General features: G+C 35.0%; 1 protein-coding gene across 14 annotated transcripts in view; it reads left to right on the top strand.

Moving 5' to 3' along the window:
* The window catches only part of PFKFB2 (6-phosphofructo-2-kinase/fructose-2,6-biphosphatase 2), a 43,368-nt gene extending 21,416 nt beyond the window's left edge, over window positions 1-21,952 (top strand). For 5 of the 14 annotated variants that reach the window (XM_087959614.1, XM_087959616.1, XM_087959615.1 and 2 more), the window contains 5 exons: window positions 992-1,054; window positions 3,302-3,372; window positions 8,451-8,636; window positions 9,699-9,721; window positions 10,589-10,682. In XM_087959614.1, the coding sequence (XP_087815740.1) occupies window positions 992-1,054; window positions 3,302-3,372; window positions 8,451-8,636; window positions 9,699-9,721; window positions 10,589-10,613 (368 nt within the window). In that variant the 3' untranslated portion in view covers window positions 10,614-10,682. Of the gene's footprint in view, window positions 1-991; window positions 1,055-3,301; window positions 3,373-8,450; window positions 8,637-9,698; window positions 9,722-10,588; window positions 10,683-18,209 lie in introns of those variants that run through there. The other 9 variants (XM_087959621.1, XM_087959620.1, XM_087959622.1 and 6 more) reach the window with 5 other exon arrangements.
* Window positions 21,953-23,973: the final 2,021 nt, after the last annotated feature.

Below are 23,973 nucleotides of genomic sequence, written 5' to 3'. Positions count from 1 at the left end.
GTAATCTTTATGTGTGAAGGTGAAGATGTGATTATGTAATGAATGTGCAGTTATGGCAAATGTCAAATTATTATTTGACCAAGCTTTATTGCAATCTTGTTTTGTTTTTTATATTGATTATTTCTCTATGTTCTTTAAATGTTACTCAGTATTACTGGGTTAATATACTTGCTACATTAACCATCCACAGTCTACTATAGTCGAGATATCTTGGATTAACATTTCCAGAATTCTTAGCTATCCTGATAAGTGGCTTGAGTGTAGTGCATGTCTGTGTGTCTATGTATGTGTGTCAAAATTTGCATGATATATGGCATAATCCAGAGTCTAGCCCCTTTTGAATGTGTATCAATATTGCATGCATAATTGAGAATGTCAAATTTATTATCATGATGCAGCTTTTCACACACACACACACACACACACTCCATGCAACTGGAGGATGTCCAGATGAGGAAAACCATGTTGTTGTATAGAAGATCCAGGTATTATAATATATCATCTTAAAAAATACTACTTCTTGGCCAAAGTTGTCTAGATCAGGCCTGATCAATGCTTCCATATGAGACTTCTAGGGAATATCATAATTGTAAGTGTTATCAGGAAATTTAAAAGTATTTTCAGAAAGCAACAGCAAACCACTTCCATATTGCCACCAGCAAAGCTATCAAGATCTGTCCATTGACTTGAAAGAAATTTTCTTTAGATAATTTCAGAGAATTACTATTATGTAATAGGTTTATGGAAATTAGATTGAGTTCCATATTGAAATTTTTAAATTTCTGTACAGCAGAATATTTAGAATAGTCAAATTTTGTGAGAATATAGTTGTATTGCCTCTATTCTGTACCTCAATTCTAATTCTAACATTCTCTGTGTGTCACTCTTCAGAGCCTGCAGGTTGGTTCATAGTTCCTGCTGAATCAATGTATACTGCCTGTTTTGCATTACTATTCAGCACATCTGTTTAACTTTTATTACTTTATCCTAGATGAATTGCCTTATTTAAGATGTCCTCTTCATACCATCTTTAAGCTTACACCAGTTGCTTATGGCAAGTATTTATTTGTTTATGTTGGAACATATGAGAGAAAAGCAGTAATGCAAATATCTATTTATCTTATCATTTGTTTCATTAGATTAGGTATCTTCTATTTCTTGAATTGATGAAGTGTAATTAGTACAGTTATATATTACTTTTTGGTACATGTTTGACTTTTACCCATTGTTCTGGCCAAGGCTTCCTGGGATCGTAATTAAGCACACGTTTAGTCCAAACAATTCTTGTTTTATTTCAACGCTGGGAATTATGCTCATTCCCAGCCCATAATGAGTCCCAACCAGTCCCTTGACCCACCTTTATCTCCTTTGAATTTCTGCCAACAACTAAAGTGCCAAATTAACTGTAAAAAACCAACCCAAGTAAAAAGTCCACACAGAGCTTCAAGATTTAATCCGAACAGAGCGAACGACTTTGCTTCCTGCAAAGGTACACAGCAAAATACTGTGGACATAATATATTTAGATTTCAGCAAGGCATTCAATAAAGTAGACCACAACCTACTTCTTAGTAAGCTATAAAAAAGTGGAATAGATAGTACCACCACTAGATGGATTCGCAACTGGCTGGCAAACCGTACTCAACGAGTAGTCCTTAATGGGTCTAAGTCTACATGGAGGGAAGTGAGCAGTGGGGTGCCACAAGGTTCCGTCTTAGGCACAGTACTCTTCAATATCTTCATTAACGCCTTAGATGAGGGAATAGAAGGGGAACTTACCAAATTTGCAGATGATACTAAGCTGGCAGGAATAGCTAACACCCAAGAAGATAGGCTCAAGATCCAGATGGATCTTGACAGACTAGAACACTGGGCCATATCTAATAAAATGAAATTCAGTGTAGAGAAAAGTAAAGTCCTACACTTAGGCAAGAAAAACCAAAAGTACACATATAGACTGGGTGAAACCAGGCTTAATAGCAGTAACTGTGAGAGGGATTTTGGAGTCTTAGTGGACAACCAGCTAAATATGAGCCAGCAGTGTGCAGCAGCCGCCAAAAAAGCTAATGCCATCCTAAATTGTATTAACAGAGGGATACAGTCAAGATCAAGGGAAGTACTAATACCACTCTATAAAGCCTTAGTAAGACCACACCTAGAGTACTGCATCCAGTTTTGTTCACCACATTATAAAAAAGATGTTGAGACTCTAGAAAAAGTACAAAGAAGAGCAACCAGGATGATTGGGGGACTGGAGGCTAAAACATACAACGAACGGTTGCAGGAACTGGGCTTGGCTAGTCTAGTAAAGAGAAGGACCAGGGGAGACATGATAGCGGTCTTCCAATATTTGAGGGGCTGCCACAGGGAGGAAGGGGTCAAGCTATTCTCTAAAGCTCCTGTAGGCCAGACAAAGAATAATGGATGGAAACTGAACAAGGAGAGATTTAACCTGGAAACAAGGAGAAATTTTCTGACAGTGAGAACAATCAACCAATGGAACAGCTTGCCCTCAGAAGTTTTGGGAGCACCATCAGTTGAGACTTTCAAGAAGAGATTGGACTGCCATTTGTCAGAAATGGTGTAGGGTCTCCCGCTTGGGCGGGGGGTTGGACTAGATGACCTACAAGGTCCCTTCCAACTCTGATTATCTGTACCTGTATCTAAGGTTTCTCTATCTTTGCACTTGCTTTATATCTTAGGGGAGGGGCAATTATTCCCAAGTCACCCCTTTTGTCTTAGCTGCTCTTGCCTTCTAGCAGCTCTGTGCACAGGCACACTGGGAACAGGCTCCCCTTGTTCCTCTGCCTCGCTGCTGCCAGACTCTGGAAGCTCCAGAGTCAGCACACAACTCCCAGATGGTCCTGGCCCCATCTCTGCATCGGACACAGGGCCCTTGTTTGAGTCCTCCCCAGAGTCTTGGACTGGTCGCCGTTCTTCTCCACTGTCCGATTCCGCTAGCGTCTGCACAGGCTGCTGGCAAACCACAACAGTCATCTCAGTTTCCCTTTATAAATCATGGTACACTTCCTGATAAAACATGTTAAATTAAATTAATGATAAGCTAAATTAAATGTGACTTGTTGGGGAATAACTGATTAAATAATTACAGTGAGATCTATGTCTTCCATTTATATGTCTAATTCTTGCCTACTTTGGCATAGTCCTTTTTGGAGTCTGTTGGACTCAAGTATTTCAGATCTCTTCCTTGATATATATTGCTTTTCATTTCTTGATGATATTACAGTACTTCAATTCCCAAAATGGTGCCTAAAATTCCCTATATTTTCAATTTTATAAAGGCTGCAAATTAGAAATGATTTCTCTGAATGTTGAAGCTGTAGACACCCACCGGGACAAGCCATCCACAGTGGTATGTACTAAAAAACATTCGGCTATAACTCCTCTATCTTCTCATCTTTTATATATTTCATTTCTGACTTAATCATAGTCAATCTTAGGTAATTCTCAAGAAAGGAAAGAGTGAAAAGAGTATTTATAATGTGTTTTTCATTTCTTTTGTTCTCCCCAAATATAGAACGAAACCATAAAATAAATTCATAAAATTTATTTTACACTGAATATTTGGTGACAGTTTGTGGACAGCCACATTGGACATACCAAATACTCCACAAAATGCAGACTTAAAAAACAAGAAAGGATTATTAGGAGAGTCAGCTTAGCTAAACACTACTCACAAGGGCCAAATTAGAAAAACAGATTCAAAGAATATTAGCATCATGAAACAGTATAAGATAATTTTCAGAATTACTAGAACGGCAATAGAAATCCATAAATACCTGAATTCTTTAAATAGGGAAGAAGTCTGTGTAACAATCAGTGACTGATCAAGGCCATTGCTTCATATTGAACATGAGCAGATCAAGATACAACATCTATATCCAAGTTTAATTTCAGATCCACTCTGAAGAACTGTGTAACATCATTGGTAAAAGTTATATAAAAGTATTGTAAATGCTTCATTTCTGAGAAGGGACTGCCAAGACTTTGTTCTGTTTGCAAATATTGGCTTGGGCAGAGCTTCCAAATGGTTCTTTGTGATGAAGGCCCATATGAAGCACCTTTAATGATGCTGTGTGAAACAGTGGACCTATGAACCATGTTGTTTCACTTTACAAAATGCTGCTGCATTTGTACAGAAGTGTCTCTTGACTCTTCTATTGATCTATTGCAAGCAGCAGAAGAAGCTTTTGTACAAAGTCAACACACGTTAAAAAAAACCTTTTTGAGTTACCAAATTTGCAGATAAGACCTTGTGGAAATGAAAAGTGCCCTATCAATGGGAATAGACAAATGCTTTGTCAATAAAAAGAACAGTTACTTCTTCCAACCTTAGCAAATATGTCATTTCACTTGCATGGTAAGTTACAATATGCTTCATTTGTTTTTGTTGTGATTGTGTTTTCCAAAAATCAAGCTGTGGTTTCATTTTTTTGGCTCTAGGTTCTTTGCCAGATTGCACCTGGCAACACCGTCTAATTTTGTATTAATTACATTCCTGCATGCCAGATCTCTTATCTGTTAATTTAAAGAGAAAGATGCAATTGCTTTGACTCTCCCATCAAATGTAACATAACTTTTAATATTTATTTTCTTCTATATTAAGTATAAAAACAATATTGACATTCTGTTTAAACATAGTTTCCTATTGTCTGGTTAGGCCTTTAAGAACCCATACATAGGCCCCATCCCAACAATGTTGTGTGGCTTGTTCAACAAACCAAGATTTTGTGGCTTAGTGCAATGTATAAAGATATGGGGAGGAATATGTAATTTGGTGGTGAGAGAAAATCATTCTGCAGATTCTTGGAAATACTTTTATTGAAATGAACACCACTAATTTTTAAACTTGCAAATATGCATTTATATTAATTCATGCAAACTGGTATTTCACATATGTGCTTTGAATCTTTTTCAATTAATTGGTAATGTTCTACATAGCAGCATTTATCTATCCTTGGCAGATTGTCACAAAACAAAATTAGTGCTAGCTTGTTCTTGAATGGAACAGCAGCGAAATACATGGGTTGAAAACTAGATCAGCAACTTAAAGGGGGGGGAAATCCAAACAAAGGAAGAGCAATCCACTCCCATATTGTTGCCAGGAAAACAATATCCATATATTCTCCAGTGGTCAAGGTCAACTGAAAGGAGATAATTCCAATTTAATACTACTTAGTTAGATATCTACTTTCCAATATATTTTTATTTCTACATTTCAAAGCTTTAAGCTGTGTCATATAATGCTGTTGATAAAAAAGGATAGCCTCACATTTTTTTCATGATCTAGGAGAAAACTGTTGACTTGGGAGTTAAATTGCAAAAATGTGAAGACCACAACAATAATAATTTCTATTTTTAAAAGCTGACTGAAGTTTCCTAGTCATTTAGTCACAAGATATATATCCATGGAAAATATTTGTGTCCTTATGCAAAGAACCTTTGGGAAATTTTTCCCATCTGTACTGTCATAGGGTGTGGAGGACTTAGTCATGCATCCTACCCACTCAGGAATCTAGTGGACCACAGGAAGCAATAAAATCTCACTTCAATCTTCTGAACTATAAATTATTTCTTTATAGGCTGCAACAGTAGATACTGTACAAATTCTTATGCAACACCAATATATATATTTCCTGTATTAGAAAAACAATTCTAAAATATGAACTTAAAAGTCCCCAGTACATGAGAATAGCCAATCTGCTGAGCAGAAGTGGGCACTGGATAACAATCTTTTATCAGAAATAATGTACAAAACAGTGGTATTGATGAGAAAGATTTAAACTGACAAACTGGAAAAGGAAAATTCTCCTTTCTATCTGTAATCCTCATGTACTTTTACTATTGTATCTCCCAGGCTACAGAATAGCTGTTAATGGTGCTTAAGAGAAGGAGAGAAAGAAATCTGTCTATGTATCCTTGAATTTCACCCCAATTCTTTGCATGCTACTGATATTATTTTATGTATGTCTAGCATGAAATTCATTACTTATATATCCTGTGCTCTATTTCTAATTCCTAATCAATTTTCTCAACTGCTAACTTGCTGTGAGTTAATCTGTAGAAAATGACACTTTTCCCCAGGTTTTCATAGGAAAAGTAATATCTGAACATAACTTATAAGAAAAAAAAAACTTTGTTCACTATTTTAAAAACAAGCACTTGCACCCAAACTACAACATTTAAAAACTGCTAAAATGACAAAATCCTACTAAAATAGTTAAATGTCATGGTACATTTGGTGTAATAAAGGGCCTGAAAATTACTACTCAAAAGATAGTATGCAAAAGGGAGTTTCAACAGTTTATTTATCAAAAGGCCCTGTCCACCATACTGTTAAAGCTCTTTGCTTTGAAATGTAGACAAGACCTTCAGCACTGATCAAGTATAAGCAGTTTAATGCTAATAAAGTGGAACTTTCCCAATAACCTGGATCAAAATCATATAGTGTTTTAAATAGCAAAACATACAACGTAAATTTTCCCTGAAAACACAGTTGTGGCCAATACAGGTGGTATAATAGAGATATCACATATTTCAACTGTACCTTAAAATGGTCACTGTGTACCAATGTCAGAATGATCACAGTAGTAAGGCTACTGTAGCATAGTTTACTGAAACAAGGTTCTTCTGGTGTCAAAGTTGTCTTAGTTATGCAAATCAAAATTTGTGTTTTAAAACAAAAGCTAAAATTACAGAATTTATGTGAAATAATTATTTTCTACTTACTGAGACTCATACAAGCAGCAGTTAATATGTAAGTAGTTTTTTTGTCATGCTTAATTTTTTTCCACTGCAGTTATTTATCCGAAACAAATTTTCCTAGTCATTTTTTCTATGTTAAAAAAGATGAATTTCTTGTTGAACATTATGTTTTATTCATTTGGAAATTAATTAATTAATTAATTAATCTTTTAAAAAACAAGATCTTCTCTCAGTTTGCAATAATTGCAATGAAGACATATGCAACATAGGATACTTTTTTTTTTTTTTTTAACACACTGTTGCAGAACTTTTATAATTAAGAGCAGGAAAAATTAGTTCCTTATTCCAGTATGATTTCCCCCTTGGTTTACTGAAGAGTTGAGCAACTGTCGCTTCTTTAAAATTCAGCTGCTGAAGACTCTAGAGACTGTAGCAGTGACATTATCAGGAAAGGAAGGAAGGAATTTGTAAAGGTTATGTTGGCAGAACACGAACCATTCTCAGCCAGACAAATTAGTTATGTAAACAAGGAAAAATGAACCCAGCAAAAAAAAAAAAAAAAGCAAGAAATCCATTAACTGAAAAGTAGAGGAAAAGGTCTATTAGGTATGCAGTACACCTTTTTCTGTTTGTTTTCAATGTGCTTTCATGGCAGACAGTTTTGTGCTTTTATTAATCTGGGCCTTGTGTTAGAGGCTTCAAGACTGGCTCGCCCCAGAATTTGTGTTTTTGTGTGTTTGTGTGTGTGTGTCTGTCTGTCTGCCTGTCTGTCTGTGTCTGTGTGCCTGTGTGTATAGTTTTAAGTACTATATTAGCTGCTGACCAGTAGGAGGCACTAAATGGTTGGACAAAACTGGACAGTAGCTAATACGACTTCTCAAGATCTAATATTTAAACACAGGGTTGACATATAATTGAGACTAAGTTTGATCTGCCTTCTACGGGAATCAATATCTGGGTATACATTACTTTTGAAATAAATTAGCTGACCTAGCTCTATTGAGCCTGATGGGCTTTTGAGTGTGGGGATGTTATTTCTGGAAAGTTGTTATTTCTGGAAAGTTGATATTTACTGTTGGACCTACCATAATATGAAATTTGACAGGATTGTACCTATTCATCCAAGTATGCTTGAGAGGAGTGTAAATAAATGTTAAAGCTTAAGTATTTTTTATGTTTTTATTTGAATCATCATATGTTTTGGTAGTGTGGCCTGATGTGGTTCAGGAGTTGATAGATTGCAGATCTTTAGTGAAATATATAGTAAAATCCATTTGGCTCCAGAGGTATGAATTAAATTAGATTGTCTCCAATGATGACTTAATGTACCAAATTTTTGCCTATTCCCTTTTCCTCCAAAAGTCATTTGCTGCTATTCCATACTGTTACATGGCTTCCCAAGTCTGTCAGACCACCTTTCTGGGCTGGGCCTGGGGAATGCAGTGGATAAAAGGGTGGGCTCAGCAAAACTCCACGTATCTTACCTCACTCTGAAGCAGAGTCTTTTTCTACTTGTATACCAACTCTTGGATACTACTTATATTCACATTTCTTAGATGTCGTAGGAAGCATGATTTTAATTATTACATTGTGTGCTCTAGGGCAGAGGTTATGTGGGGGGAGAGACATCTGGATGGATAGCCTGGCACCAGAAACAGTCAGTGGCATTGTTTTTGCTTTGTGGGTTATTTTCTCATTCTTATGGTATCCTCCATTTTTAATCAGAATAACCTTCCAAAGAGCCAAACCCCTGTAAGGATGAGAAGGAACAGCTTTACACCACTAGCCAGTCCGGACACAGTAAAACGGCCTCGCAATTACAGTGTTGGGAGTCAGCCTCTCAACCCGGCAGGATCCCTGCTGTTCCAGGAGGCTCAAGATCAACAAAAGCTTCAAGAGAGTGTTCAGGCGGTAATATCCTAAATCTCTACTCCAATTTGTACCACTGCCAAAACACAAAATAAAAAGAAAGGCAGTTAAAGAGTACCTGCAATTGTGGGGTTTCACAACAAAGAATCGTTTCTTATCTTTTAAAGGCTACTAAAAGTTGGAACAACTGGGTAAAAAATATGCAAAAAATTAGGCAATTTTCAGTCCAAATCTCTTGAAGTCTACAAAATTAAGGAAAGCTGAACTGAAGCTGCTATGATAAGCCAGGGTCCGGTAAACAACCATTTTGTTGTTTTTGCTGTTACTGTTTATCTATCTATCTATCTATCTATCTATCTATCTATCTATCTATCTATCTATCTATCTATCTATCTATCTATCTCTACCCATCCGCCCACCCATCCATCTATCTACCCGTCTGCATGCATGCACATGTACACACACACATCTATCTATCTATCTATCTATCTATCTATCTATCTATCTATCTATCTAAGACATATTGCCAAGATCCCTTTCTAGCTGCATCTGTACATCAGATGGATGTTCTTCTGAAGCCTTTTTATAGTGTAGCTTAATAAAACGTGATTTTGTAAGAGAAAGTAGACTTTTAAAGATTGGTACAAAGGAATGCATGGGGTTGGTACTATTTTATTTGAAAAAAGACTATTTCCCTTTTTTAAAGTTTTTAGCCTTGAGGATTACACTTGAGTATTACTCTTATGTAACAATTTAAATTTGACACTAAAAATAATAATGACTATTTATGACTATTATTACTTTATTTTCTCCACTTTTCTCCTTCATTTTTAACATCAAAAAGAAAAGAAGTGTTAAAGTGAATCTTTGGGGTGCATAGGGTTAGTACATAATAGAAACGTAGACAGTCTTCTGCACAGAATTTATGAAATACACTGTATGTTGCACATACAGCGTTTTACAGCATTTTGGGGGGAAGGGGATGGTTTTAATTCTCTTTCCATATGCTATCTTCCTTTTTTTTTTTCCCTTCCTTTTTTTGCTTATTCTGACTTCCCAGAACTGAAGCTTGAGCTTTTCCTATGCTGTTTTCTTTCTTTGCAGCTTCAGATGGAAAGTCCTTGCATGTGAGTATCCTTAAGAACAGCTTACATGTCTCATATGTTTTTGATTAACATACATTTTCCAAGAGAAGAAGAGAACTTTAGAAGAAAACTGTACATTAATACAAAGTACTGTATCAAATCACCTTAGTGAAAATTAAAATCCATTTTGGCTGGGTGAAATATTGTATGGTCATAAGTTTAACATTTATTTCACATGAATAAGATTAATCAAATACAACTAAAAGGGATCAGATGTAACTATCTTTGTTGAAGTCTACTCTGAGCACAAGTATAAGCCATGTTACCATAAGTTTTCCTGGTCAGCTAACGTGAATCAGTGCAGTGCTGTCCTATGTACACATGGCTCCTGAAGAACAGCTGCTAGTTTTCAAGTTAAATGTGTTGGCAGGTGCCGATTAAAAACAATGAAAATAATGCAGAAATAGTTTTAAAATTAAAAATTAGAAATAAATAGTTCTAAATTACAATTAGAAATCCTACCTGTTTTTGAAATGCCATGTGGGCCTTCTTAAAAAGCAACTAGTATGTTAGACTTGTTATCTCAGTTGGGAATGTATTCTAATGCTCCAATGCAGTTATCCTAGAATTACAGATTTCCACCATGAGCATTTCCATTGGATGTTTTCAAGTACATACATGATATCTTGATAGCTTTGTCCTCCTTTTAAAGAAGTGTACTTGACTTGATACAACTGATTGAATGCTTCATTTCTTTTGATATGACATACCTTTAAAATGCTAACTAGGTGAGTGCACTATGTACATTGCCAGAAAAGAAATGGAAAGGTTGGAAAATTATGTGCAGTTTATTTTTCATGCTATAATGAGAGAGGTTGTGTCAATGGTTTGTTATTCCCCTTTCTATAGGGAGAAATCAGATGCTGTCATCTGAAAACCTCTGGTCTCTGTCTCGACTCCCAAGTGAGACTGACGGTGAAAGAAGCAGTTATTCCAAACCTGTGTACAGAGTCGCCAGTCGCTTATGATTCATGCTTTGTTTTGCAATGATGCTTCCCTTCACTTCCTTTTGCTGACAAATTTGTCTTCATATGCTAGCTTTCATGTGCTGTTCCATGAAATTGTGTACATATGCAAATGTGACTTTTTGTTGATGTTGTGTTTGCTTCGTTTGTGATGCTTTGTTTTGTCAAATGAAGCTTTCATTTTGTATATATTACTGAAAGTAAAAACTGCCTGATAAACATCTGACACAAATGTTTTGAGTTTTGCAGATAGATAACATTTAATTTATGATAGTCGTATGATCTTTGCAAATGCAGTTCACTCACCTTGAAATGCAGAAGTATTGTTAATGATTTATCCTTGTTGAGAAATATTCATTGGCATATGGTTTGGATTTTGGTACTAGTCCCATGCTTTGCCTTACATAAAAATATGCTAAAGCTAATTTGAAAATCATTTCCTGTGCAATTTACTTTTATTATTCCCATGGAATGTGTTTGTTCACATTATTTTCTTGGGAATATTTTCATAAATTTCCCTGTCCAGTGTTTACATTTTTGTATAATCAGAAACTTAATGTTTTTATTTATTTATTTAGTTTTATAAATATCACTGTTCTTGATTTGTTTATCCCCAGCCTCTCAATTTGTTGCAGTTTCTGTGAAAAGGAGAAAGAAATGGTCTAAAGACAATTAATTGAAGTACCCTACAGATATAGATAACTAACTTGAATTAATTTAAAAAACAGATTAATGAAGGAACTGGAAGGTAGGATAACATGCAGGGAAAAAATAACAAGAATGTAATTCCCTTCAGGATAGTTATATCAAGTATGCATATATCCTATGAAAAGAAATTTTAAATTAAATAATAATGTACAATGTAGCATTAGAGTCTGAAGTAGAGAATAGGTTTCCCAAATAGTTCACTACATTTGAATTCTGCCTATCAAGATCTTCCCTTAGAATAAAAAGTGAAAAAGAAACCTACAATTAAAGGGAAATTCTTCTTTTAATAAAAGAACATCTTATTAAACCAATTAAACAGAATTTCACTATTGCATTATATTAATATGCATTTGCTTTTATTGAAATTACTTTTGACTGCACTAGTAGAAAAAAAAAACCTGTGGGTTATTGGGAATAAGGAATAGTCAAAACTGATCCTTTAACTTATTTCTAACTTCTTCAGAAATAAAAAAAAGTTCATTTTAATTTCATTGTGTTGGGAACATCCATCAAATTTCTAATTGCCTTGCTCTGGTGTGTGTTCAACATCATAGAAACAAATTGTGGAAAATCTTCCAAAATGAAGTTTCATTGGAGCATATATAAAGCACCTCTTATATAATTGTTAAAGAGGCTGTGTTATTTGCAATACTGATAAGGTTGCTTTCAGGGTTGCTCCCAGCTACCTCCACATGATGCTTTTTCTCCTTAAGCTGCATTTTCTGCCTGGCAGAGGCACCTAGGAGCAATTGTTCAAGATTTCTGGTTGATATGGTTGCTTTGGGGTTTTGAAAAGAGGTGTTTTTATGCATTCCCACAGCTCACTGATATTCTGACCAGCTACAGTATGGTTTTGTGAGCTGATTCTGCTTTTGTATAGTTACAGTGCTAGCCCTGTGGTTAATGATTTGCTTCCGAAAACTGATAAGAAGGCAGCATTAATTGTTTATATACTATGTCAAGAATATTAGTCTACTTTCAGAACGCTGAACAGATTCTCAAACAGGTGCTCACAGTGCCTCCTGCTATGGTTGTAGAATAGATAGTGAAATTTTATTTATATGTTAATAATATTAATAACATAAATACCATATATATAGCACTTATCTCATGAGAAGTTACTGTAGGTGGTGTATAACAGTCAATAAAAAATAATACATATACACACACACACACACACACACACACATTTAAAAATAGAAAAATCAGCATTAGAAATGGAGATGATTAAAACTAAAGATATATACAAACCCCAAGCAGAGAGAGAGTAATCCACCTCAACAGTGGAGCGATCTAACAAGTGTCTGGTTCCTTGGGATGCTCAGGCATAAACAGATCTTGAGGAACTTCTGGAACACAAAAAGGGATGTTCAAGGAAGAGAATGTTCCATAAGGCAAGTGCCAAAATACTAAATATAATGTAATGCAAGCCAATTCTTAGATACCATAAGCTTCAATAACTTAAAATCTAATTTGTAATGTTGTATGCCCCAAAGTGTTAGGAATTTTGATGGCATTCTAAAATATAATCAAATAAGATGAAAGTGGTTTAAGGATTGGTTATACTGTCATATACACTTCCTTTAGAAATTATCCAGTAAAATTTTAGTCTTTGTCCTGAAGGTTTAGGATGGAGATCCTTTGTTATAGAATGCTTAATTTAAAAATGGATTTGCTCAGAAATATATAGAAATGATTGTCTTGCTAAGCTGCTAAATGTAATAATATTGTTCACTTTGGCATGTTTTAGCCCAAGATAAATATGTCAATTTCAATATATGTACCCAGTTTTGCTGTTAGAAAATAAACGATCAGTTACTTGAATCATTTTAAATCCTAATAAAAAAGAAATTAGTCAGATGGAATAGCTTAAAAAAAAACCTAAGACCTCAAGATAGGGTTTATTAATACCACCACCGATTAAACTGCTGTTGTCTGTTGTTAATTCATTCTTGTATTACCCAAGTTTTCATATAGAAATTTCATGTGGAAAGGAAAATAAGAATGGATGCTAGAACATTGTGAATAAAATATTAGATGATTTTCTGTGACACAATTATAGAAACAGTCTGGAGATACAGTATGATATTACTTGACTGATTTGATTTTTACATTTGAAAAGAGAGGGCCTTTATAAATGCTGAGATCAGTCTAGACAATAGCCTTAAGCTTTAGCCAATCAGAGAAGGTCCCAAATGTCTCCAACCAGATTTAGATTTTTTGAAAATCAGATTGTCTGTCTTACCTTTCTGTCTCCCTTTCTTCTTTTCTGTCCCAGTTCTCTTCTAAATAGGAAACATCATAAACAGGACATTTAAAAATCTATGGTGATTTCAATCTCTTATTTGAATTCCAGTAGTTCAAAAGACAGAACAAAATAGCACTGTTTTATGATCAGGTTGAGTCACTGAATTGTTCTTTAGTATGTTTAATTAAAATACATTGGACTTCAAGAAGTTCATTTCAAGAAAGAGTTTCCTAGCATTTATACAATCTTTATTCTCTTTTTATCCTTTGAACTAGTCAAAGTGGAATTATAAATTTCTAGGAGAGATTTTTATTCTCCTAGGAATTTATGATTCCACTTCAAATACAGTAGTTCAGTGAAATATGAACTTGGAGCTTGGAATCCATGGAGAATCACTTAAAGATTTTTAATCATGTTTTTTCATTTGTCACTTTATAAAAACATTTCAATGGATTTCTCAGGACAAATGATTGTGGTTCAAATTAGAGGGCAAGGTGTCTTGCTTTTTTGGCTCTCTAATGATAAGACTTGAAAAAAACTACAGGAAACACCTTAAAACGTATGCATTTTTATTGATTTATTTATTCACCAAGAAGCAATATTTCCATATAGTTTATTATTTTTCAACTATTACAATTATATAGTTATTTTCTATCAAACATACTGTATAAATATGAATGTCTCTCATATTGCCAAGGACACATATAGGAAAACGATGAGAGAACTTTCTGGAGATCTTCCACCTACATGAGTTAACTTGTAGGTCACAAAAGTTTAAGAAAAACATTCCATGCTTACTAGACCCTTGGAAAATATTTACAAGGGGCACTTTCTAAGTGTGGGGCTGTGAACAGAGCAACTCTCCTCAAAGCATTAAGGCATAAACAACATTTTATTTTTATTATTTTATTTATTTGGCGTATAAACAACATTTTGAAAGGCTTGGTATTGTTGCTATGAAGGTTCTTTATGTGTGTCCATTTCTGCTGAGACTGTCACTGGATCATAAGGTACCTCCAAACTTAGTCCTTGAAGCATTGACATTCTCTATCATATTAAAGTTGTGAGTAGTAACACTGTTGAAATTTTTACCTGTGAAGCATCACTTTTGGTGAAGTAAAGTGGCATTCATTATAAAATGAACTATCTGTACATACGATGTTCAGACAACATAAGAATGGCCTTAAAATAGCCTTACTAAGCTTTTGAGAAGATACAATGATTCGAGTATCACCCACCTCTCTGGGTGGTTTTATACAGCTTGTCCCAAAAGTGCTTTTTGAAAAGGCAACTGGACTTTGTTTTTCCTTGAAGACATTTCGCTTCTCATTCAAGAAGCTTCTTCAATTCTGACTGAATGGTGGAGCATGCTCAGAAAGAGTGCTAACTCTCATTAACACTCTTTCTGAGAGTCATTGAGACTACTTGAAGGGAGGGAAAGGAGTCCTTTCAGTAGTTCCAGGAAGGTTCCACACCCCTGTTTCTACTATTCAGGTGACCCTGAGGGGTCCAAGTAGTCTCAATGACTCTCAGAAACACCTCCAAGTAGTCTCACTGACTCTCAGAAAGAGTAATAACAACCAGATGACTGCAAGGTATATAAATCCTTCCATCCTCCACCAATCAATCAGAACTGAAGAAGCTTCTTGGATGAGAAACAAAATGTCTTAAAGGAAAAACAAAGTCCATGTGCCTCTTGAAAAAGTAGCTTTGGGATAATCATATCCTCGATGACTGGGAATCTTCATAGACTATAGTTTTATACAGCTTGATTTATTATTTAGAAATCCAAATGCTAACAATAGTAACCGTAGCTAAAATAAAGCACAAGATAATTGTGAAGTCCTTTAAACCAGTTTGTGTTGTGTGCCTTTATAACAATAGCCATATTTAGACTCATGTGCAGAAGCTGTTATTTATATTACAATAGCTGTGTTTCAGTTTTCTAAATACTAATTTGCTCACAAAAAGACTGTATTGTTCAATTAATCTATGAAAGTTGTATTCTTGTGTAGTTAAATAGCTGTTTCTATTGAGAATTGTCATTTTAATGGATATCTATTAAAACTAAGCTTTGAAATTGCAGATATTTCAAATATAAAGAAAGAAGAATGTAAAGTATGCAAATTCATGGACATCTAGAATGAATATGCAGTATTTTTTTTAAAAAAAGTAGTCTACTTTTAATAAGTCCTTCATACATGCTTCTATTTCATATCTGAAGCCCCATTTACTCCATAAATTAAAAGAGATTTATGCAGGACTTGAAGTTAAAAGCAAAATACAATATGGCTTATGGTCAAATGTGTTTCAATTTAGGGAATTTTAGGCACAATTCAAGTACTTGTGCATTGGAAAGGAACTTTACACTGCTGCATAACTCTCTGATAGATAACAGAGTTTTTTATAGCTGATATTTTCATAAAAAACCTAATATGGTAATGACATATCTTAAATATGTATATATAAGCTGTAGATTTTCTTGTGGGCTAGGTAAATAAAATAGTTGAATTATTGTATGTATTGCTTTTATTTAACATCATTTAATGCCATTATGCTCAACTTGGTGACAATACACAGACAACCTTGGCTGAGCTCCTAAAAAGCTCAGCAGGATAATACTAATTCTACATGTATGGTTGGATTTTTCATGAAAACATGAAGAAAAACACACCCTCCTCCCAATCCTAGAAAACCTGTTTCCACTCCCTCTTATGAAGTGTTGTCTCCAGGATATCGTTCAGAGTTGAATCAAAGGAGATTACTATTAAATCCAATGCATAAAAATCATTAATTCTTGCAATAGTAGAAACATAATAGTACTTTTTGATTTGTGTACAGTTTGAAAGGACAACAGGCTGCTTTACAAAATATAGGTGGAGTCCATGGACACACACATTTGCAGATCCTCGCATGTATATGCCCAAGTATAACTAAAGGCATTCCAGAGCCCCATATTTCAATGTCTTCTCAAGCAGCATTTAAAAGAAAATTACACTTATCCCATGATAATGGGGTTGGGCTGGGAGAGAATAACTGACCCAAAGTTACCCAGTTGATTTTTGTGCTTATTGTGGAACTAGAATTCCTAGTCTCCTTGTTTCTAGCCTTGTGTTTTAAACAAGCACCAGACCAAATTTTTAGGTTTTTTTAATTGAATTTATTTCTAGGCCTAGCCAGTTCAGATTTATCTTCATTTTTAAAAGCCTGAAAATTAAATAACTATGTTTGTGGCAATTTTGTTGAGAAACTTTATATAAAAATATTCCCAAATGAACAATTAAAATATAAATTCTTATTTATATCCTGAACTACTAACCCTGGGGTTAGTTTTTTATATTCCTAAATTTATTACACCTTTGGAAAGATTTTTAAAATTTTGTTTTCAAAAATGTGTGCCATCTACACATTTCTTAGCTTTAAGCCTATAAGACATAATAATTAATTTAGGGAGCAGGTATTTTCTACTATAAATGCACAGAAAGAATTAATGATCAAATCAAAGATGTCAGTCAAACATCTCAGTAAGTATTAGGAATCATATCTTAACAGTATAGCATCCTTAAGTACAATGAGCCTATGTCTGTCTAGGATTCTGGCCTTATTGGGTCTTGATATACTTTGTGGTACATGATAAATAACTGATAACCATTAAATATTTAAAAAATAAAAAAATCCAATGTTGTGATAGTGGTTTGAAATCTGTGTGAAGCTTAAATAGAATTATTGTGTGGAAAGATAATTATATTTCAATGGATACAGGGATTTTACAAGAATAAATCAATCTGTTTTAAATTCTGTTGGAACAGTTCTGTTCATTCTCAAGCTAGAAAAATGGTTGTCAGGGTCCATCAAAGATTTTGTTACCTGGCACAAAGAATAGATGGTGTCCTTTTCTTATTCATTGTGCAAAACCAACTGATTACAAAATACCCTTCATGAAAACTGCAAGATTGTTTGGAGACTACAAGCAACCTATCAACTAACTTCTATTTCCTCTTCCACAACAACTTGTGGAAGTAGGAGCAAGAGCATGAGATAACAATCATGTTCCAGCTAATTAACGGATGACCTTGATGGTTGCAAGTTGCTTTTACATGCCACTGCAGTAATAGGATCTATTAAAGTCGTACATTAAAAAATCATATTCTGTGTTACACCAAGTTAGTTATAATGAACATTTTAAGGAAAACAGAGATGTTTCAAGTCCCAGATAATTGCAGACCAGGCTACATTAGAATAAAATGGCATGATGGGGAAAATGTTTATAAAAGATATAGTAGATATCAAGAGATAGAAGAAATACATAGATAGTTAAATATATAAGGATGAAAACGTTCAGGTCCAACCTCTTTAAAAAGACAAAAACAGTTTTTAATGTTTTGGGACCTTTGTTTTAAATTTAACAATGTAACGTAATATAATGTAATGCCATATGTACTTATTGTAAATTTACATTTTAAAAAATGAGGAACCTGGTTCATATTGATATTGTTTCAGATAAAAGTCTTTATTCTTTTAATTGTTATGTTTGGTTTCTCCTTTCTAGAAAAAAGCTGGCTTAGCAATGTAGAAGTATTCCATTTGTGTCATAGAAAAACTTCATGGATGTCTCTGAAAAAAAATCACCTTCGACTGGAACTACTTGAAAGATTATTTAATGAAGCTGCTACTGCTGCCTCAGGGGCTTTAAGGCATGGTGGATTGTCTCATTTTTTGAACTTCTCTAGTGTCTCTGGAAATGGAGTACTGAACATTTCCTTCATGATGTATATTAAATGATCTGCGTTTGAACTTAGAACAAGCTTGCTTTAAAGCTCTTAAGGCCTAATAATGCACTTATTCGTTGTCTATAGGTCACATCTTTCTGGAACTTAAAAAGCATCAATATTAAAATTATAAACCAATTTCATACCTGTTTAAATGTTATGGCTACCAAATTAAAATCATAAGAAATACCATTCTTGTAAAACCTTTATAGAAAAGCCATAACATCTAAGCTACATTTAAATAGGTTGAGATTTGTTGTATAGATGTGACTCATAAAAATTAAGATTTTTTTGCCTCTCCAAAACACAAATCTTATTTTGTTTCTTTCTTCATAAATATTGTATGTGGATTGCACTATGTAACTTAACAAAGTTCTTCCTTATAGAAAAATAACTGCATAAGAATCTACTTTTCAAACATGTTGTAGCTAATTCAAAAAGTATTTTAACTTGAATTTATAGTGTTATAAGTGCAGTAACAGTGATAGTAGACATTATTTTACAATAAAAGATCTATACAGAACATTTTGCTGAATAGGTAATAGCAAGCATGTCCATTTGAATCTCCTTAAATGTTTAGGAGAGTTTAATGTGTCTTACTTGGTTCTGCAGGAAATATGAGGGTTTTTCTTTCTTTCAAGGGCATTTAATCTTGAATTCTTGTCTTCAATAGTTCTTGAGTGGCTAGCTCTCAGGTACTCATCCTCATTGTGGGATATGATAAATGTTAAGTTTTTAAATGCTGATTCCAGGGTAGAAACATCTTAGCCAAAATGATAGCAATAAGGTCTCCAATAGCAAAGACAAAATATATTAGACTTTGCTATTTCCTTTCTCATTTCAGGAGAAAAGTCAAAAGTTAATAAATATTAAAAGTAGAATCATTGCTTGCTAACCAGTTTGAAACAACTATCAATTTTACTATGGGTAATTTTAAGTAAACTGTACCATTGATGTAAAGGTGGTAAGCAATTCTTAGTAACAATTATTTCTTTTAATGCAGGGATCACCAGCCTACAGGGATCACCAGCCCACTAATGAGCCCTAGCTTATTTGCAACCAGGCTGCGTGAGTGGTGGACCGGTGTGCGAGCACATGCGTGCACAGCTCAACTTGCGTAAGTTGAGCTGCATGTTCATGCACATTCCCATCTGCCTCTTGCTTGCACAAGTTGAGCTGTACACACATGTGCATGCCGGTCCGCTGTTCATGCGGCCTGGTTCCCCTCTCCCCCTCCACCAGGCTGCCAAGCAGCAAAGATTGGGGACCACTGTTTTAATGTATAATAAAAGTAGCAGAAGTATATCACTTAGGCCAATCATAGGGTTTTTCCAAAAGTGCCATCTATATGAACTAATTGAAAAAGTTAATGCTTCAAAACTCCAAGCTGAGAAGATTTGGATTTCTAAAAAGTCAAGTAAAGATCTGCTTGCCATATTTTAAAGATGTTTAATTGCAGCTCTGTTCTTCATGATTCTTATTTTTTTGTTAAAAGAAATATTATAGCCAACATGTCTTCAGTGGAGGAAGTCAAAATATGCAAGATGGATGCTGTGGTATCATCATCAAAGCTACATGCTTTGATGGTAGCACAGTGGTTAAAATGCAGTACTGCAGGCTAATTCTGCTGACTGCCAACTGCCAGCAGTTCAGCAGTTCGAGTCTCACCAGCTCAAGGTTGACTTGGCCTTCCATCCTTGGAAGTTGGTAAAATGAGATCCAAATTGTTGGAGGCAATATGCTGACTTTGTAAACTGTTTAGAGAGGGCTGTAAAGCACTGTGAAGCAGTATATAAGTTTAAGTGCTACTGTTACATTCTTTTTGTACCTATAGCAGTAAATAGTGAACCTGTGCCTTCCATTTTGCTGATGTTGACTTCCCCAGTGGCCAAACTGGCATGACATTAAATGTCTGTTTGCTTTTGCATTTACAAATACCTAAGTCTACAATTTGCATTTTAAAAACTTATATGAAATGCTAAGATACATTTGATATACGAGTTGCGTTCTGTGTTTGATGCACAATGATTAACAATTGATCTTGGAAAGATCTTTAAAGCATAACTTCTATCCTCCTGTTTTGGTTTCTAACATGTAAAGTTTGCCTTTATTTCTAATAGAAGGCATCTTGTAATTCGTATACATTGGGCATGCAAAAGTAGCACAGAACTCAATGTGTATTTTTCTCTCTGTATCCTGAAAAGAGATAGAATATCAGGTAAGCTAAAGCAGTATGTCTGAAAGATTTATATAACTGGATACATGCTGTATCTTCTTGTTGTTCATTAAGTAAAGTTTAAAAAAATACAATAGTGGCAGTGTTTTGAATTACTTGTGCAAATGAAATAGATGATTTCTAAGCAGAGCAAAATATGAATAAAGGAGATAAATTCCCCTCTAAAGGTGAGGCGGTAACGTTACCTTTGACAATGCTTACTTTTCCCTTTTCTTCTCTTTTAAATTTAAAAACTCTTAACTGTCATACTAGAGATTTTTTCCATATTAAAAAAAAAAACTTAAACGATTATCTCCAAATACATATATGGAGCTTTCTTTCACCTTTATTTTCAGACAGAAACACATAATCATAAATAAGTCATGGGTCATCTGCAATCAGATGATCATTGTTAGAAGGGAGTAAATGGAGGAAGAACTCTCACTCTACTGTCCTTGTTTTCTTTTTATCTTTTAAAGAAATTAAAAAGGGGAGAAAGATCATACACACCTTCAATTTATCCAGGAAATGGTGCATTCCATGTGAAAAAGACAGGGACTAGTGACTCCTCTGAATGCCAGAATTTTGATTTGATTGGCATTGGCTTATGCAGGCAATTCTAGCTTTTATTAAGGGTAAATACCCTAAACATAGGATTTTAACCTATTAGTATTACAATTTCACTGTAAAGATTAAAATTAGAGTACCCTACAAAATAAAATAAAAAATACCATGGCATTTCATTTAGTGCACCAGTACCATACTGCGGCATTATTTTATCTAAATTCATAGTATGGGTTAATTTAAAAACATCTACACATTATGTACCTCACTAATGCACAACAAACACAATATTTTTCACACGTAATGAAAATGTTTCTCAGAGTGAACACCTGATAATGTCAAGAGATAAATAATATATATTCTATGCTAGGACATAGTAATGTAATTTTCAGCAATTTTGCCTCCTTAATTGATAATATTTCGCTCTCTGATATTAGCATCTGTACATGAAAGAAACGTTCTGAATCTAAAGTGATCCAACCTATCAAAATGTTCACCAAGAGACTGTGATAGCTGAAATGCTTTCTAGTCAGGGAGAAATGATTTCTTTTTAAAGTGTGTATAAATTAAACTGGTGTAAGTGACATATTGTTGCCTTAACCTGAGAATGGGTTAGAAATATACGTGAAGCATACCCATTTGTAATTAATGTCTGAAGTGCAATACTGTGCTAATTGTAGTTCTTTACAATGCTACTCATGCTTAGTGCCTATATAATAAATTATGATGATGCTTAATAATCTATTATTGCTGTCCCTCATCAGTTTTTCATATAATTTACTGCTTACAAAAGCCTTTCTACTGTTCATAAAACCACCTGGAATTTCCAGCTTGGGAAGGTATGGAACCAATGTAAAAATATGGTCCTGATACCCAGTCTTTATAGGTAGTGATAGCATGATTGATGGTATCAAACATTGCTGAGGGATCAGAAGCAGAGGTGGTATTCAGCAGGTACTGACCAGTTCTGGAGAACTGGTAGCGGAAATTTTGAGTAGTTCAGAGAACCGGCAAATACCCCCTCTCACTGGCCCCACCCCCATCTATTCTCTGCCTCTTGAGTCTCAGCTGATCAGCTGGGTCTTCTTTTGCTGCCCTGCACAGGAGAATGGAGCTGGAAAGCAGATTAGCGGGGAAGGAATAGGATTTTGTAGTAACTCCCCCAGGAGTGGGTAGGGAATGGAGATTTTACTGTATCTTTCCCCTGCCATGCCCACCAAGCCACACCCATAGAACCGGTAGTAAATAATTTGAATCCCACTACTGATCAGAAGCGGTGCATTCCTACCATCTATGTTGCAACAAAAATAATCAGTCAAAGAGATCAGTGCTGTTTCTATCCAGGATCAGGAATGAAAAAGGTATACCATTATATCCCTTCTTGAGCAAGACACTGGTGTCTTCCCTGTTTAGGCATCCAAAGAAAAGTGGTGAATCAGCTGCTGAAGATAAAACAAAACTTGTTGAAACTCACTTAATTTTTTTTGAGCTTGGGGTGGGGGAGTGTGCATATGTCTATCCCACACCACACATGAGTGTGCTGAAATCATATTATCCAGTACAATAACAAATAAAAATGTCCCTAACTGCCTTTATGGAAGCTGACTGGTTTGCTGAAAATAAGTTCATCTATAGTTATACCTGTCAGCTACTTTGGAAGCCATATTGACACCGGACGCTTCCACGCTGCCATATTCTTGAGCCTGGGAAAATGGGAGGGGGGAGTTCCTTGGAGTGTATGCGGTTAGACATAATAGCATTCTTCTTCTAAGTCAAGGTCATGTTATTCTGCATCTGGGTGAGGGGAAATCTCAAGTTGGGGTGATTGGGGCATGGAATGCGATGATGGGTTGTGGGGTGGTGGTTTTGTAGTTTTTACTTATTGCAAGGAAGCCCGGAACTTTCAGATTCAGGATTCTCCAAATGTGCCAGGTTACTATTCAAATAAACAGAACTTTTGAGAAGATGTTTGTCTCGGAGTTATTTGTTGGAGTGGATGTTTTCTGGAATGTTGACAATAATACCATCACTGATGACTGATCAGAATTTTCTGATTTCCTGTTCAGAACATTTCCCCACAATTGAAATTGTAAGGAGAGAAAGGAATTAGCATATGATTGGCATATGATACTCCAGTTGTTTCCATGTCCTTGTGTTAGAATGGTCAATTAAGTCTGTGTTTCAGGATTTATGCTTCTCTGCAATAAAGATTCTAAACCCTGCCTAATTGTATCTTTGAGCCAAGCCAAGCCATGACCAGAAATAAGGGGTAGCCAGGGATGGGATCCGACCGGTATAACTACCGGTTCTGTTGCTCTGCATCGCACGCGCATTCGTGAGTCGCGCGAGTGCAATTTACGATCTGCTGAGCAGCCCGGACAGCTGAAAAGCACTGCGTGCAGGTGCGCATTGGTTGGAAAAGCCCTTTTTTCCTGCTTTTTCAACCGCAGGTTTATTGCCGATGTTGTGTGGAAGTTCCTCATACTGTCTTCTCTTAGGATGTAAGTGAAATAAAGAAGATTGTAAGATTTGAAAGATGATTATATAGTGAAAAATAGGAGGCTCACCTATCAATAATGTGAATTTCATTGAAAGTTTTATCTGTCTATCTATCTATATATCTATCTATCTAATCTTAAATTTTTCACAATTCAGTTATTTCAATGTAACTTTCTGAAGAAAAATGTTGCACATTGGAAAGTTGCAAAACTAATAATTATCCAACAAACAATCTATTCAAATTCCATTCCAATGCACAAAAGGAC

This window comes from Notechis scutatus, chromosome 3 (assembly GCF_049901735.1).
Source record: "Notechis scutatus isolate UNSWTSFEM ecotype Mainland chromosome 3, rNotScu1.2, whole genome shotgun sequence".
NCBI classification, from domain to species: Eukaryota; Metazoa; Chordata; class Lepidosauria; order Squamata; family Elapidae; genus Notechis; species Notechis scutatus.
The sequence above is the reverse complement of the archived record's forward strand: the minus strand, read 5'-3'. Positions and strand labels throughout refer to the sequence as shown.